This window comes from Sorex fumeus, unplaced genomic scaffold, assembly GCF_029834395.1.
Source record: "Sorex fumeus unplaced genomic scaffold, SorFum_2.1 ptg000082l, whole genome shotgun sequence".
NCBI classification, from domain to species: domain Eukaryota; kingdom Metazoa; phylum Chordata; class Mammalia; order Eulipotyphla; family Soricidae; genus Sorex; species Sorex fumeus.
Window position 1 is genome coordinate 3420589 of NW_026606139.1, and position 18424 is coordinate 3439012.

The 18424-nt window shown below is 47.5% G+C and overlaps 1 protein-coding gene across 1 annotated transcript in view; it reads right to left on the reverse strand.

The window, feature by feature from the left end:
• Positions 1 to 18424, reverse strand: part of TESK2 (testis associated actin remodelling kinase 2) — a 137055-nt gene that overhangs the window by 1581 nt on the left and 117050 nt on the right. Inside the window, exons 5-10 of the mRNA XM_056130916.1 lie at positions 12827 to 12973; positions 2535 to 2617; positions 2246 to 2330; positions 1925 to 2008; positions 1638 to 1724; positions 324 to 438 (exon numbers count right to left, since the gene is read on the reverse strand). Coding sequence (XP_055986891.1) covers positions 324 to 438; positions 1638 to 1724; positions 1925 to 2008; positions 2246 to 2330; positions 2535 to 2617; positions 12827 to 12973 — 601 coding nt within the window. The remainder of the gene's footprint in view (positions 1 to 323; positions 439 to 1637; positions 1725 to 1924; positions 2009 to 2245; positions 2331 to 2534; positions 2618 to 12826; positions 12974 to 18424) is intronic.

Sequence of the window (18424 nt, forward strand, 5' to 3'; positions counted from 1 at the left end):
GCAAGGGGACCATATGGGAGCTGGGACTCGAATGCGGGTCGGCCCCATGCAAGCTAAGTGCCCTGCCTGCTATAAGAATGCTCTGGTCCCAACACCATAAAATATTTTAATGCACCAAAGTAGAGGTCACTGTCCCTATTTCACCAGTGAGGAACGACTCAAGGGAGCAACTCAAGTCACAACCCATAGAGCCTTGTACTTTTCCCATTACCCCCTGCCCCTTCCCCTCACTTCTGGTCACTGGATCCTACAAGCCCAGCCCTCAAAGAGGACACTGGCCCTAATTTCCTCCCTGAGGCGAAGCTGAACACGGTCTAGCTTACCCTTCGCAGTGGGCTGCAGCTTTCTGTCCTCCAGCTCTTCTTCCTTTAGGCGTCTCAGAATTTCCTCCAGAATCTTCTCGATGTCCACAAATGATGGGCGCAGTTTGGGATCCATCTGTAGGCATCCACACCAGCTATTAGCCTGGCATCCTCCTTTCTTCCACCCTCAGGATGGCCTTTGAGTTTATTTCTGTTCCCAGGCCAAGAAGCGATTCCCAAAGCCAAGGATTGGGAAGATGTCTTTAATTTCAACATCCTTCCAATGTATCTTTTGTTTGTGGATATTTGGGGGGGGGGGTTGGAGGGGGCACACCCAGGAGTATTCAGAGCCACTACTGGCCATGAGGTGCTAGAAGTTGAACCCAGGCCTCCAGCCAGCAAAGCATAAGCCCAGCGCACTGAGCTCTCAGTCTGTGTCTTTTTATTTTATTTTTTATTTGGGTCACACTTGGTGATGCTCAGGGGTTACTCCTGGTTTTGCACTCAGGAATCACTCCTGGTGTTGCGCAAGGGATCCATATGAGTTACTAGGAATCGAGCCGGGGTTTGCCACGTGTGAGGCAAGCGCTATACCCACTGTACTATCACTCAAGCCCCACCTCAGTGCGTCTTATCCCTTAAAGGCATAGCCTCGTGGCACTGTAGCACTGTCCTCCCATTGTTCATCGATTTGCTTGAGTGGGCCCAATAACGTCTCCATTGTGAGACTTGTTGTTACTGTGTTTGGCATATCGAAAACATCACAGGTAGCTTGCCAGGCTTGGCCGTGCAGGCGAGATACTCTTGGTAGCTTGCCGGGCTCTCCGAGAGGGGCGGAGGAATCAAACCCAGGTAGACCACGTGCAAGGCAAACGCTCTACCCACTGTGCTATCGCTCTAGCCCATAGCCTCGTATGTGTTTATTATCTTCAAGATCTGCAGCTCACATGTTTTGGGAAACCTGAGCCAAGCCAAAGAACCTCCTGTGTGTGATAAATGTCCAGACCTGAGATATAAAATGAAGTTTAGCAAGAACCTTTCCCACAGGCCTTGGGACCTGCTTTATCCACAGTCTAGCTAAAACCTGACTTGGGATCTATCAGAACTTCAGGCTTCAGACTCCAGGCTCAGAACTGGATAATACAAAGGCATTTTCCTCTCCATGCACCAGGGCTATAGAGAGCCTGGCAGGCCCAATGGAGGGGAAATATGCATTGCAAATCAATGGTGAAATAAGCTTCTTGTGAAGCTTTTAGTGGCCTCTCCCTACAGTCCTAACCCTGTAGAAAGGATTCAGCCAGCTCCTAGTCAATTAGGGGTGAAAGAGACACTCACATTACAGCAGTCGAAGGTGAGTTGCAGAAAGTCTGAGGGACAGTCTCCCACCATGTGCTGGAAAGCATCATAGTCTAGTCCGAAGTTCTGTGGAAGAAATGGGACATGAGTAAACGAGTCATCAGCCATTCCCTAGTGTGGCCTGCTCAGGAGAGGAGGCTGGGAACCACCACTTAGAACCATCCGCATATACCCAGTTCCATCAAGCTCACACCAAAACCAAAATAGTTCCATTGCCTCAAAGCAGTCTCAGCCCAGTGGCACTGATCCCCACGCTGACAGCTCACCTCTGTACGGGGTAGATAATCCGGATCAGCCTGGATGCGGGCGATGATCTCACAGAGGATGATACCATAAGAGAAGACATCTGCCTGGTGGATAGCAAGACTTCAGTTCCCCTCAGTGGGATGAAAGGGCAGTTTCTGCACGCCTGTTCACCAGCCCAGCACTGCCCTCTACTGCCCATTTATTCTGTTCATTCAGTGGGCAGCTGCCAGGTCCCTGCCTTTCCAGCAGGAAGGCTGTTGATCCCTAACATAAAGCTCATCGCAGACGCTGATTGCTCAGTGTGCATTCTAAGAACCCACTGTGTGGGGAGCCAGACTCACCTTCTCATTGTAGGGCTCATCTCGGAGAACCTCCGGTGCCATCCAGAAGGGTGAGCCCACCACTGCCAGCTTCTCACTCCTTGTGCTGTGGAGTGGGATTATATGAAAAAATGAGTGAGCTCTCTGACCTTGGGAGTTCCTCTCCCTCCAGGGCAAGTACACATTAGGACTGGCCAAATTCAGGGAGCTGGGGCTGAACTATCACCAGCCCCTGGTGACTGGGCAAGTAGCAGAGGCTTTCTATGCCTTAATCTCTGCTAGGACCCTAGCGCCTAGCAGGGCTACCCACCTGACATCAGGGATCTTCTCAGCCAGGCCAAAGTCAGCTACTACCGCAGAGTAGCCATTTTCATCCTTCTTTATCAGGCAGTTCTGGGGTTCCCAAAGAAGAAAACGATACGGCTCAGAAATCGGGACCAGTCAATCAGTTATCCACCCCTTTGCCACCGGGAATCCTGTTCTCTGCTCCCCAGTGAGCCATACTCTTGACCCGCCCCCAGTGTAAGAGTCAACACTGACAGCTGTATGAAATGAATTAGGCTTAGTTCTTGGGTGGCTCTCCTAGAATATATTTCATGCTCCAAACACAAATATTTATCTTTGCTTTCTATGTACTGGGCATGTTTTTAAGTGGCAGAGATAACCTCAATGAACAGAAACTCTTATCCTCTTGGAGCTTCTGATAGAATGTTTTATCTACCCACACACGGATGGACTTCAGGCTACTGATTTTCCTTTTTTCTACAAGATGCAGAGACCCAAAAAGTCAGCACCTGACCATGCCAACATCAGTACAGGACAAATGCCCATTTGTGTTAACGTTCACTGTTCACAGAATCTAAATCCAACTCCTCTTGGTATTGCATCTATGATACGAATTATAGACTCTGACCAGTCAGCTGACACCCTCCCAGCTGGTCCTGGTCTTGGTCTCTCTCAGAATACATCTTCATACGAACTTGTCACAGTCAAGCTGGATCTTGGAGGTCTTTTTTATTTTGGAGCGACAACTGACAACAGCTCAGGGGTGACTCCTGGCTCTGCTCGATGAGGGGGAAGGAAATTTCTTCCAGTGGTGCTCAAAAGGCCATGTGGTGCCAGCAATTGAATCCCAGGCCTCTTTTTAACATCTTTGCCTTTGTAAATACCATTCCATTTGGAATGTTTTCCTGATTCATTCTCTCTCTCATTCTCTCTCTCTCTCTCTCTCTCTCTCTCTCTCTCTCTCTCTCATCTCAGAAAACATGTTTTATGGAAAGCTACCTTTTCAGCTGACCCCTCTAGCTTTCACTTTCATTTCTCTTCTCATCTCAACCTATTTAATTTCTCTACTTCCTCTTACAGGCTAGTAGAGAAGCCATGAGCTTGTCAGGGCCAAATTCTGGTTTGGGTCTTCCTTCCTCAGAGTACTCGGTTCCTGACAGAAACTCGGGACATGTTTGCTGAGCAACTGCTCTGTCCCCAGAGAAAGGATCTGAACCTAAGTGACTCGTAAAGAAACACAAAGCAGCAATATGCTCTCTCCCAAGAGCTGCATTCAAAATAGCCCTTCCCCAGCTGGGTGGCACTCACCACCCCTCTTCCTCCAGAGACAGCAGACAGTAGGTATCCTTGGCTCAGAGAGAAATTTCTGGGGCCAGCAAGGCCCTATCTGACCCACACCAGCTCTCCCTCCTCACCAGTGCTGGTATCCAGTTGCCAGGGCTTTGCCAAATCACCTCTGCTTCTACGCCTTCAGGTATAAATCAGTTCCTAACTCTGGCCTTGACGTGGTCATTCTCTTCTCTCTCCCTGAGCTGGAAGGAGCCTAATTTCCTCACATCTACTGACCCTGACCTGGGATCCCAGTCACTGACTGACTCCTGGTGCTTGTCCTGGTCACGGCCCTTCCCCACTCACCCTGTTGGCTCAGTTCCCCCCCCCAGCTCCCTGACTGTGAGGAGACGGGCACCAGGCCAGCTTGCCTATTACACAGCCAAAGCCCATGCGAAGAGGGCACTGGTCTGTGAGGCCCTGGCAGCGCAGATCTGTCACCTATTTTCTCCCCTCCTCCTATTTCACTAACAACTCGGGCTCCTGTCTCCAAGGTTCAGTCTTTAGGTCTATTATTTGCTTTTTAGTCCTCAGACACAACTTAGTTGAGTTCACTTGGGAACAGTGGTAAGGACAAGAACACGGCCAAAGGGCACGGCTATATCAGAGCCATTCAGGTTCCATTTCAGCTTCATGGGGAGCAACTGTTCACTCACTGTAAACCACCCACCCAGGAATAAGTAGTTTCATAATCACGATCATCACGACCATCCTGTTATTCATCGATTGCTTCGAGCAGGCCCCAGTAACGTTTCCTTCGTCCTAGCCCTGAGATTTTTAAGAAAGTGTCATATTCAAGGCTCTTTAGGAGAATGAGACCCATCATTTGTTACTTGTATTTGGCATATTGGGTACGCCACGGGGAGTTTGCCAGACTCTGCCGTGTGGGCAGGTTACATTTGGTAGCCTGCCGGTTTCATAATAGTGTCTCTAAATTGCTGGGAATCAGCTAAGGAGGGACCTATTGACCTAGGGACCAGGGACCTAGGTCAAGGGGCCAGGCTGCATTGTCCAACTGCCCCTGGGCTGGAATGTGACTTCTACCCCTCTTAAAGCTTCTCCAATGCCAAGAGCCTGGCATTGGAACCAAAGACAAAGACAGGATATTTAAAACCAAAGACGCCAGGTTGTAGTAGTCTGCATCTGTGATGATAAATCAGGGGTGGAGCAAGAGAGATAGTTAAGGCACTTTTATCTTTTATCTTTTTTTTGGGCGGGGGATGGGAATGAAGGGAGAGGCCATAACCAGAGTGCTCAGAACTTATTCCTGACTCTGCACTCAGGGCTCATTTAGTACTGGGACTCTAGGGATTAAGTAATGTGATTGTGAAGCTACCACGGCAGCTATTGGAGGCTATTCCTGCTCCTTTTTGATTCTTCTTTCTTAGTTTCTACAATACATTCTGGATTTCCTTCTTTACTGTTGGCTAATCTGCAGATTCCCAAACAATTCCTATCCCAAAAGGATGAGGATTTCATTCCTACACATTTCTTGTGCTCTATTTTGAAGCCTTTCCCACATTTCTGATCTAATTACTATTTCTGTCCTGATGACTCCCAAATGGGTGCCCTCAGTCCTGATCTTTTCCCTCAAGCTTCAGATCTGTAAATTCAGTTTGTTTCTGAACATCTACTGATCACTTGTTGAACTTCATATATGTAGGCCTGAACTCATCTTTTACTCCCTAAAGTGAAAATGCTAGTAGAATTTTGATCACTGGTACTTTCATTTTCTACCCAGTTTGTTAAGCTAGAAACTGGGATCCATCCCGTAGACTCCACACAGTTTTAGCTTCAGAATGTTTTTCAGGTAGGTCCCTCTCTCTTCACCCTCCTTCTTGCTGTCATAGTTTGGATCCTCCTCAATACTCCTCGCCCCGATCTCTGATTTTCCAGACTAGATCTGCATAACTCGCCTTTCTCATTCCCGCCTGCATGCTCTTTGTAAAATGCAAATCTATGTTACACCCCTACTTAAAAACCAACAATGACGTCTTGTATGCTTCCATTTATATAGAATGTCCAGAGTACGCAAATCCACGGAAACCAAAATTAGATTAGCGCTTGCCAAGAGATGAAAGGAGAGGGGAGTAGAGGTTTCCTTTTTGAGGTGATGAAAAGTTCTGAAATTAGTAATGATGGTTAAATGCACTTTAAAAAAAAAAACACTGAAATGTATACTTAACTAAAGGGTGAATGTTACTGCATGTGAGGTATATTCCAAAAAAGTTGTTACTATGGTGGCCAGATCTGCAGCTTAGTTGTAGAGTGTAGGTATGAGGCACTACAGAATGTTTCCTAGTCCCATATGTAAAAGAAACATTGTTTTGTGTGGCCCCTAGGAGTTATAAAACACTTATCACAGGGCCAGAGAGAAGAGAGACTGTACAGGGGTGAAGGCATTTGCCTTGTATGCATTCCAGTTGGATCTTCAACACCACACTTGTTCTTCAGTGCACCGCCACTTGTCATCCCTGAACACAGAGCCAGGAGTAAGCCCTGGGAATTGCTGAGTATGGCCCCCAAATCAAACATTAAGACACTCCTCGCAAAACGCAATCCCAACGGGTTTTCAAAACAATACCATCAGGTGGAGCGATCTGAGATTTTTCCATTTTATTTTATTTTTTGCTTTTTGGGTCACACCCAGCGATGCTCAGGGGTTATTCCTGGCTCTGCACTCAGGAATTACTCCTGGCGGTGCTTGGGGGACCATATGGGATGCCGGGGATTGAACCCAGGTCGGCCGCGTGCAAGGCAAACGCCCTACCCGCTGTGCTATCACTCCGGTCCCCAGATTTTTCCATTTTAAAATGAGAAAATGGGGGGTATGGTGCCGCCAGCAGGTCAATCTGTACTTGTGAGGCGAGTGCATCAGCAGCCTCATGGCGCCTTCAGACTTCCAGATACCCCAAAATTGCTGCTGTGCCTTTGGCAAGACCCCAAAAACTTGGGGCAAAGTTTACCAAGAAAGTAAACGGCCAAAAGTCAGGTATGTGGGAGACACACCCACAAACCACCTCCGGCTCAGCTATATAATTGGAGGCAAGGCCTCTTTGGTTCCTGATTGAACTGCTTAATGGACATGATCCTAGAGACTCAGAAACGAATCTCAGAACCCAGTGGCTTTAGGTAGAAATGCGTCTGGTCTCTGCAGTAGGCTACCGGTGCTGGGCCAACCCAGGTGGGAATAGGTTTCGTGCCTTGGTCTGTTCCCCTCGCCGGCCCAGTGGCCGCCATCCGTCTGAGGCCACTGGATAGTCACATTTGGGCCCCCAGTGATGAGACACACAGGGCCTCACGGGATGAGGGTGGAGCCGGGCTTGTCCTCCCCACCCCAACGTGACCTCAAGTCATCGCCCACGAATGGCCTCTCTGGCTCCTGATCAAGCTGCTTAACGGCCATGATCCCAGAGACTCAGAAACAAATCTCGAAACCCAGCAGCTTTTGTCAGAAATGTGTCCGGACCCCGCAGCAGGTTACTGTCACCGGGCCACCCCGGGGGGAATGGGTGCTGTCCCAACACCTGCTCCCTCTTGGCGACTTGGTGGCTGTCATTCTCCAGAGGCCATTGGACAGTCAGGCTTGGGCCCGCAGTGACAAAACTTGTTGGGTCTCACGGGATGGGGGGGGGAGTTGGAGCCGGGCCTGTCTTCCCCACCCCAATGAGACCCCAAGTCATCGCCCATGAATGGCCTCTTTGGCTCCTCATCAAGCTGCTCAACGGTCATGATCCCAGAGACTCAGGAGCAGATCTCTAAACCCAGTGGCTTTTGGCAGAAATCCCTCCAGATTTAAGTGTTAAAATTTCAGAACTTCAAAACCACATGGCCCTACTGCAGCCACACGACATCATATGTTATTCATAACCAGCAATAGAACACAAATTGTCTATTGTTGCCTTTTTAGCAGATCTGAGTGTTGGGGTAAAATCTTAAATAATGGTGGGTCTGGTGTCGAAATAGTGAACGTGATCAAAGTAGAGAGAGAGTAATGTGGAAATCATCTGCCCCACAGGCAGGGGGAGGGTGAGGGATAGGGGTATACTGGGACTTTTGGTGGTGGAGAATGGGCACTGGCGAAGGTACGGGTGTTTCATTGTATGACTGAGACTTGGACCCAAAAGCGTTGTAACTGCTCTCACGGTGATTCAATAAATAAAATTATAAAAAATGGAAAAAGAAAAAAAAAGTAAGGTGGAGTTCATGCACAATTCCATCAGCTAATCAGTGGCTGAATAAATAGCAGTACTCCTACAAAAAAAGGAAAAAAAAAATGAGAAAATGTGACCAGCCGCATAACGGCAATGTAGATGCCCCGTTATAAGTAGAAGTGGCAGCAGGAGAGCGAGTCCAGGACTAAGGCACTAGCCTTGCTTCCTTCTGACCCTCTGTTCAATTCCTGGCACCGCTTATGGTCCCCCAAACAACACTAGTGGCCATTCCTGACCACAAGAGCCAGAAATAGCCCATAAGCACCACTGCGTGTGGCCCCAACACTGGGCCCCTGCAACCCCCGCCCCCCCAAAAAAATCAAATAAAGGCCAGAGAGATAGTATGGAGAGGAATATATGGCATTTGCCTTGCATGCTGCAGAATGTGACTCGATTCCTGGCACCACACATGGTTCCCTGAGCACTTCCAGGATTGATCCATGAGTAGAGCCATTAGAAAACCCTGTATACGGCCAGGTGTAGACCCTGCCCCCCAAAAAACAATACAAATAGACGTGGTAAAGATCCGTGTAATAATTTCAGCATCATTAGAGAAACAGCTGACAAAACTTCCTGCTGGAGACAATAAGGCCATGATTGTTCAATGTAGTCTACGGAGAAACGAAGGGGCAGTGCCCTGGGAGAGGGCTGCCTGTGCCGCCAATACACGAACCTCTCATCTTCCAATGTTGATTAACCCAACGGCATTGCTCACCACCTTGGACACAGCCCCTGTATGCATGGACTGTGTGACCATAATATGAAGCTCTGACCACTCTGGGAATAGGAAGCAGCAAGAGCGATTAGCAGCTTGTCTGAGACGCAAGGTTCATCATTACATAAAGAAGGAAGATCGCTTTTTGCTTTGTTTGAGTTTTTGGTTTCGGGCTACACCCAGTGATACTCAGGGGTTACTCCTGACTCTGCACTCAGGAATTACTCCTGGTGGTGCTGGGGAACCACCTGGGATGCTAGGGATCGAACCCAGGTCAGCGGCGTGCAAGGCTAGCACCCTACCCACTGTATATCTCTCCAGCCCTGGAAGATTGTTTTTGAATGATGTGACAAGGCAAGTAAAGTCAGACATAAGAGAGGCTGAGTCAGAAGTCCCCGAGGCAAGTAGTAACCTCTTCCAGCCGCTCAAGCAGGGCACCTCCCTGGCCTCCATGTCCTTCTGCCCTGTTATAATATGACACACTACAGCAGAATGACTTTCATGTTACCCTCTTCAAGGGCAATGAGTGACTCCATTCATCTCTAACTAACCCAGATGTGTAAGAGTTTAGCAACTTTCTTTTCAGTGAAAGTGGTCAGCTGACCAAAGCACGTTGGCTTCCATCAATAACATGTGTAAAATGCATACACTAATCACACATTCAGCTCTCCACGAAAGAATAAAAGGGGGTAGGCATGGATGTATTTCTAGAAGCCAACACATACTCTTCAGAACGGGACCTGAGTTACCCCCGGAATCCGTTCCTGAGCTGTCCGAGGACAACTTCACTGTCGGTCATTTGGGAAGATGGGACCAAAGCGGGTTTGGGAACTCAACAGCTCAGCTTTCCAGAAGAGGTTTTGGGCTTCGTGCATCAAACACGTGCTCTCAGAGAGTTTTTGTCTTAGGAGCAACTGGCCCAGGTTTGATCCCCAGCACCCTCTATGGTCTCTAGTCACAACCAGGAGTGATCCCTGAGTGTAGAGCCAGGAGTCAGCCTTGCCCCTCCCCCAAATAAATAAATAAACAAACAGCATACCAGGGAGCCCCTCCCTGCATAGGCTCTATGCTTGGCTAGGTACTAGGAAGAAAGGTGTACATAAGGAGCATTTAAGAAACTTATATGTCCACAAAAACATAAACACAATAGGAACATCAAATAATAAGATTTTTCCCTTGCAGATGATGATGCAGATAAAGGACACTTCAAAACTTGTTACCAAAACACAAGACCAAAAAAAGTTTTCTGTTTATTTTTGGGCCACACCCATTAATGCCCATTAGCCAGGTCGTCCTGGTTCTGCTTAATGGTCCATGTGACACCAATGATCTAACCAAGGCTCCAGTACAAATACAAATACATGTACAAATACATGAAGTACAAATACATACAAGTACAAATACATGAACTCCAGGCCTTTAAGCTGTGCCCCCGCTCAGGAATACTTTATTGACCTCAAAGAAATCAAACTTAGACCCAATGTTGACAATGAAGAAGTAACTTGAAAACATCAAGGCCCAACTCCACGCCTTTTGCTTTTTTGATTTGTGTTCTTTTGCTTTTTTTTTTATTTTATTCTTTTGTTCTTTTTTTTTCCATTTTATTCTTTTGCCTTTAGCCTTCTTTTTTTTTCCCCCCCTTTTTGGGTCACACCTGGCGATGCTCAGGGATTACTCCTGGCTTTGCAACTCAGGAATCACTCCTGGCAGTGCTCAGGGGATCATATGGGATGCTGGGAATTGAAGCTGGGTCGGCCGCATGCAAGGCAAACGCCCTACCTGCTGTGTTATGCTCTAGCCCCATCTTTAGCCTTCTTATGTCTCCCTCAGGGCTTCTCATTTTGGAGATGGGGAGGAGAGGCCACTCCTGGCACTGCTCTGTCTGATGCGTGTACACAGGGTGTATAACACCAGGAACAGGGTATCAACCCCAGTGCCATGACCACTTAAGCCACATTCCAGCCTGGGAATTCTCATTATTACAGTCTCTGTCACCACTATCACGCAAGTCTGAAGGTGGGATGACGTGGGGGGAGGAGGGATGTTGCTTAAAGTTGGCCTTAGATGTGAACATGTGAGTTCTTCCACTATCCCTGAAACACAGTTACAGACAAAACTTTACAAGAAGTTCAGAGATAATAAGGGCAATGAACAGAGACAGTATTCCCAATGAGATCGTCTGCCTGGTAAAATATCTAGTCTTCAACTTAAGATTTCCTACAAGTGCCCTTCCCAGGCTGATTTCAGCTTACAAAGTCATTTGCTCTTACACTGGGAAGTATTCGCAACACTTCCTTTGAAGTCATACCCAAGAAGGTATAGTCCAGGGGCTGGAGCAATAGCACAGTGGGTAGGGCGTTTGCCTTGCATGTGGCTGGCCCGGGTTCAATTCCCAGCATCCCATATGGTCCCCCGAGCACCGTCAGGAGTAATTCCTGAGTGCATGAGCCAGGAGTAACCCCTGAGCATCGCTGCGTGTGACCCAAAAACCAAAAAAAAAAAAAAGTATAATCCAGAGACACAGGCAATTCTTTCTAAGTTTCTAGTTGCTTGTCTCACGCCAACAGACAGTGGGAATACTTTTTTTTTTTTAAGGAAAACCAAAGTATAATGTTCTTACCCTATGAGATCCAAAAAAGTCACTTTTATAATACAGACAAAAACCATACTAGGTCACTAACACAACAGGACAAAGTGCTTGAGAGCACAAAGGAATCTAATGAGCTCAGGCTGGAGGGAGAGTACAGAGGGCAGAGCACTTGTCTTGCATGCAGCTGACCTGGGTTTGATCCCCAGCATGCCATATGGTCCCCTGAGCCCTGCCATAAGTGATCCCCGAGCACAGAGCCAGGACTAAGCCCTGAGCACCTCTGGGTGTGCCCCCCACACCCCCACCAAAAGAAAAACTATGAACTCTTAAGGAGTAGGACAGAGCTTTATTTCAGAAAGCCTAGTTACCCTAGTCTAATGACCTTCTCTGATTATAAAATGCAGTGGACCTCAGGATGGTGCTGCTGTTTAAGAATACCCCAAACATTTTAGGGTAAGGAAGCTTACTTTCCAGACTTTCGTTGGATCTGGAAAGTCAAATATAAAAAACAAATACACTTTTGTTCTCTTTCAAAGAAAAATGTTCCCATCCCCCTCACCCGTGACAGAAATGGTATAGGAGGAGTGCGTGCAGGTATGTGTGTGCTGAGGGCGGGGACGGAAATGATAGATACTCGGGCAGGCACATAACTCCTATCCACTTCCCTGATAGACCTTGTAGCAACGCTTGGATGGAAGTACAACATGATTTGTAATTTGCCTATCAGTGATCAAACATTCTTAGTATAAACCTTGTCAGAGTGATGCCCGAGGCTACGTGGCCCTCCTGTGCCTGCCCAACTTCCTCTAAAAGCAATTCTTCTCAGGTATGTCCCCGCAAGTCTCCAATCCCCACACTATCTTTGCCACTCTCTTATTTCTTAATCACTTCAGTTCAACCCTGAAAATAGAAAATGAAAACAAACAAAAAGAACTATTTTCTAAACTGGTCACACAGCAGTTTGGATGGCCAGAGAATACTGAAGAGCTCAGCTGTTGCCAAAGAGGAACTGGCAGAAACTCAGTCACACAGAAAATGGGTCAGTACATCACGACCCTCAGAGTGACTGTGCTCCAGTGACTGAAAATCACTGAACTCAGGCTCTTGGGTAAAAGCTACTTCCCAGAGGCCACGGGAGAGAGCACTGAAAGACAGCCCTGCCTTGCCTTGACTGCTTGCACTCTGATTGGGCAAAAGTCTCCTTGCCCTCTTCATGCCATCTCCTGCTGCATCACACTTGAGGAAACTGAAGTCAAGCGTGAAGGTTCTCAAGGTATCTAACTGCCTTGCTTAATACAGAAAGTGATCTGCTGTGGGCCACGCGCAGCTTTCTAAGAAACGCTACACAAAGCAATAAGCCATTTCCTCTAGTGGAATGTTAAAGCTGTGCGAGATAGTCCAAGCTCATTACCTTTGGTACGCTGATGCTGCTCTCTTGAGAAGGGAGTCTGAAAGGAAAACCTTCGTACCTTAGACGTGAGATCCCGATGGAAAATGCCTTTCAAATGAAGATAGCGGAGGCCCACTGCTATGTCATAGGCCAGTTTCACCCTCACAGTCCAGGGCAAATGCTGGTTACTGTCTAGCAACTGTTCCAGGTTTCCAGAGTTTATATACTGAAAGACAGAAAGAATGCCCGGCTACAAGTTACCAGGAATGTTTAGGCTGGCAGTTGATACTTACCTGAGAGCAAGCAACCAGAGAACACACAGGATGCAGCGCTGGAGAGAGGATATAACAGGGAAGGTGCTTGGCTTTCATGCAGTCTACCGAGGTTTGGCCCCGGAATCCCCTGGGGTCCCCCAAGCCCTACCAGGAGTAATTCCTGAATTCAGAGCCAGGAGTAATTTAGGGACTGAGCATGCTGGGTAGAGTTCCCCCAACGAATTTAAAATAAAATAACGATAAAATAGAGACTATGCTTTTTTGAAGTTACTCAAGGCTAATTCTATATCCAGGCACCATGCAGACAAAGAAACTGTTACTCGTCGACTGCCTCGAGCAGGCCCCAGTAACGTCTCCTTCACCCTAGCCCTGAGATTATATTCAAGGCTCCTTAGGAGAATGAGACCCATCATTGTTACTGGTATTTGGCATATTGGGTACCCCACGGAGAGTTTGCCAGACTCTGCCATGTGGGCAGGCTACATTCGGTAGCCTGCCAGTTTGTCCAAAGAAACTGCATACGAAGAAACCATCCTTTGAGGGGAGCATAATCTACTAAGGGATAGAAACAGGATCCGCGAGAAAGTATAGGGGTTAAGGTGCTTGCCTTCCATGCAGTGACCTGGTTTCATCCCCAGCACCACAGGAAGCAGCACCCCCTGGAGCACCACCAGGAGCAGTGCCTGAGTGTATCAAGAAATGGCATTCCATTTGTAAAGGAGCAGGCAGAAAAGAAGAGCCAAAAAGAACCTCATCATGGAAACCAAAGGAGGAAAACATTCTAAAGAGGAAGTGACCAATAGTATCAAATAATGGGCCAGGTAAGATAATCATGCAAAGTGCCCGCCAGTTATGCAGCTCGGAAGTCACTCCAGAGCCAGAGCAGTCTTGGTAAAGTGGCCAAGCCCAGAGTAAGGCCCGAGGACAAGGCCATGGAGAAGCTGTCCTCTTCCAAGAAGTTTGACTGTTTACCATTCCCACATACCAATGAGGACTGCTTTGTTGCTTTTTCTGTCTTTGGTTTCGGTTTTTAGGCCTGCAGCACTCCTGGCTTGGTGCTCAGGAGTGACCCCTGGCATATTATTATTGAATGATGATAGCCTCTGTGGGAGTGGGGGTTGGGGTGACAACCAGCGACGCACAGGGGCATTTCCAGCATGGTGCTACTGTTCCTAGCAGTGCTTAGGGAACTGGTGGGAAGCAAGAGAGCTGAAATTCCGTACAAAGGACACACAGAAGTTAAGCAACTCGCTCAAGGTTACCCAATTATTAAGTAGTAGAGTCAGGGCTCAAATCCAGGCATTCTGGCTCCAGAGTCCACGCTCTTTACCACAATGTTACAGTACAGTGAGAAGCTGCCACACATGCGTCAGGAAGTTTCATGTCTATTTACTGAAGTTCAACATTCTTTTTTTGCCAATTAGGTTAATGAACTGACTTAAACCTTACAAGATCTTCTCACTCTTTCTTCCAAGGAAGGAAGAGGGGCAAAAGTCTCTAAGACTAAAACTAAGTTTAGTTATCTGGGGGAGACTGGGAGGGCCGGGGTGGGAAGATGCTGAATTTATCAAAGACTAGAGAATATAAGAGATCAGGGCTGGAGTGACAGCACAGTGGGTAGGGTGCTTGTGTTGCACGTGGCAGATCCAGATTTGATCCCCCAGCATTCCCTATGGTCCCCAAGCACCTCCAGGAATAATTCCTGAGTGCAGAACCAGGAGTAACCCCTGAGCATTGTTGGGTGTGGCCCATCCTCCCACAAAAAAAAAAAAAAGGAAATTTAATACAGTTCTGCCTCCCTCCCCCCTCTCTCCTTCTTCTTCATTTTTCCTTTCTTTTTGGCTTCAGGTCCATGTCCAGCAGTGCTGGGAAGTTGTTCCCCACACAGTCCCGAGGAGTTGCTTGGGAGGTGCTGGGGCCGATGCAGTGCTGGGATCAAACTCAGGTCTCTCACATACAGAGCTTGTGCTTCAACCTAACAGCTACCTCCCCTGGTTTTACAATTCCGTCTTTTTCTAACCACTTAAATTTAGATACTATACTGATATTCAATTTTCTCCCCTATAAAGTAGGCCTGATCATTCCTGATCCATGTCAGTTACAATGCCATCATAAGACGTAAAGCAAGTATAAGAAGGTGTTTAGGTAAAAAAATCTCAAGTGCCACATTATCTGAAATTGTTTGATGTGGTAATACCATTACGAGCCGGTTGGGGGCAGCACTATTCAGCACTTCAGCTCCTTGGATGCCCAGCAGCTTTGACCAGGCAGGGAGGACAGCTAAAAATACACCTGGCTTCTCAAAAGGGAAACGCCTCAATCTGCTTTATCCTACTTGATAATCCACCTCACAAGGAGGCGTGAGGGTCTTAACACAGCTTTGTCTCTTCACTTGTTCCGTCTATCCAAGGATGAAATGTAAGGTGTCCATTTGCCGTGGAGAAACAGCTTACAGACTTGAGGCCACAGGAGTGATGAAGCGAACATCCAATCCTTTCGACTTGGAGGCAAAAGGGTGTGAAGAGGAGCCAGGGTGGTAGTACAGTGGGTAGGGCGCTTGCACGCGGCCGACCTGGGTTCAATTCCTCACACCACATATGGTCCCCTTAAGTGCTGCCAGGAGTGATCGCTGAGCACAGAGTCAGGAGTAAGTCATGAGCACAACTGGGTATGACCCCCCCCAAAAAAGCAAACAAGCGAATCAAACAGCTGTCAAGAGGCAGCAGTGGTGTGATACAGAAAGCCTGCCTGCCTGCAGGAGTCACTGGGTCTCCTAGCTGGACACACTCTGTGAGCCTTGCAAAAACACGTCTACTCGGCTCAGTCGTGCTTCTCAAGCTGAGAACTAGACCAAAGCAGAAAGTTGAGGGCAGAGGAGAAAGAAGGGACAAACGAGGAGTCACACCTCCCTGCTAGGCTCCGGTTTGTCCAGAACAGAAAAGGCACAAAACAAGACCAGAGACAGAGAACAAACGGAGTTTTTACTGTTTTTTTTTTTTTGTGTGTGTGGTTCTGTTTTGTTTTTGAACACACCCAGCAGTGTTCAGGGCTTACTCCCGGCTCAACTTCAGGGGTCACTCCTGATGGGGCTTGCTGGACCATTTGCGTTTCTGGGAATTGGACTGGAGTAGGCTGCGCGCAAAGCAAGCATCCTATCCACTGGAGTTTATTTTCTGCATTTGGTTAATGCACTGGTGGAGTTGGTAAGTCTCAGGGCTCTCAGAAACTACGACCTCTTGGCCTTAAAAAACCACTGCCTGGGGCCAGAGTGATAGTCCTTGCACACAGCTGACCGGGATTCAATCTTCAGTACCCCTATGGTGGTCTCCTGAGCCTGCCAGGAGTAATCCCTGAGTGCAGAGCCAGGAGTAAGACCCGAGCACCACCAGGTGTGGTTCCAACCTCCCCCCACCACCACCAAAAAAAAAAAAAAATCGACTTTAATTTATGAAGAAAGGAAGTTTGAGACCTGCCAAAAGGAAGATTTTGAAAGGGCTACTCACTCTGTGTACCCATTAATTGGGACATTCACTTCCCTATAAGCAATTCAGGGGTTGCAGGCTCACTTGGTGCATCCTCTGAACAAATCCCCCAGGGGGTAGAAAAAACAGGCATGTTGATTTGTCTAGGAGAGGAGAACAGCTATTTTGCTTTTATTTTCTTTCACAGAACTCTCCCTGGCAAAACCACCTAAGGCATTGGCAATACAGGAAATAGGCTAACAGAAAGAGGGGGAAAATTTATTTATTTAAAGGGCCAGACTGTGCTCAGGATTAAACTTAGGGCTCTGTACATGCTGGGAAGGTGCTCTACCACTTGGACTCCATTCTGATCTCCTCCGTGGTTCTTTAAACTTTCAAGTTGAAAAAATCACGTATCAGCATAGCTTTAATACGTCTCCATGACGGTTACCTAACTGACACCTACTTCCTCTGCCTCACAGACTAATAAAATATTACAATACAGTTTCTACCATTTATGTTTAATAATCAATTTCTTTAAAAATATAGCCCCTCCCAAACCAGAGAGATAGCACAGAGATTAAGGTGTTTGTCTTGCGTGAAGCAAATTCCAGTTCAATCTATAGCAATGCATATGGTCTCCTGAACAAGGCCAGGGGTCACCAATGAGCACAGAATCAGGAATAGCCCCTGAGCATGGCCGGATGTGGCCCAAATTGCAGTTCCCCCAAATATTTTAAACGTTTTCCTAGGAAGCATTCAATAAATAAGTATTGGTGACCAGGCAATATTATGCCAAAAGATCATATGCCAACATCTTCTGAGTATCAGTTAAGCGAACAGCGAGATAGTTTAATGGACTAATTACATGCCTTGTATGCAGGAGGTCTGAGTTTGATCCCCCACACCACATGGTCCCCCTGAACATCACTAGGTATAGCCCCTGTACACCTAGCCCTGCTGGGTGGCCCAGTAATACCTGGTAACACAGTGCCCAAGCAGCACCACATCTTGGACCCTTGAGTTAAATGACATGCCCCATTGGCTGAACTATCTCTGGGAGGGGCCCCCAGGCTCCTGATCACCTTGGAGGCCTCAAAATAATAAAAATCAATCTACAAAGGTGATATACTCTGTCCTGGAGTCACAGGCACCCCAGTTCTGGGTGTGTAACTTCTCTCCCTTGTTGGCCTTTCTTCTCTCTCTCTCTCTCAAGAATTTCATATTCCCTTAGAATTAATATCCTCCTCCAATAAAACTATTTTACTAAAAAAGAAAAAGATTACCAAAGGTGGTGGTGGACATGGTATGGTAACACTGAACCCCAGAAATATAAACATCAGAGCCAAAGAAATAGAGCAAAGTTAGGCCCTTGCCTTGTATACAGCCAACCTGATTTTGATCATCTGTGCCGCACAGAATCACCTGAGTGCTGCCAGGAGTGACCCTTGAGCACGCAGCCAGGACTAAGTCCTGGGGGAGGAGAAGCAGGGGAAGGGGAAATCGACTTTGCCTGAGGAGTTTGGAAACTTTCAGAGTCAAGTTAACTGAATCCTAAAAGCTAGATGAGAACTGTTCTAGATTTTTTAATGCCCTATGTGAAGTCTAGGTAGACAAGAGTAGTTGACTCTGAAAAGTTCAGACGTTGGGGCTAGAGAGACAGCAGCACATGGAGTAAGACCTTGCACATGGCCAACTGAGATTTGATACCAGCCCCCTGTGTGGTTCCCCAAGTTCCAACAGGAGTGATCTCTGAGCATGGAGCCTGGAGGAAACCTTGAGCACTGCCGGAGATGCCCCCTACCACCTACCTCCGGCCCACCTCCCCCCATACACACACACACACACACACACACACACACACACACACACACACTTGAGATGGGTGGCAGAGGGCAGCAGTGAAACCCACACTGCAGAGTAAAGAACTGGGGGCAGAGT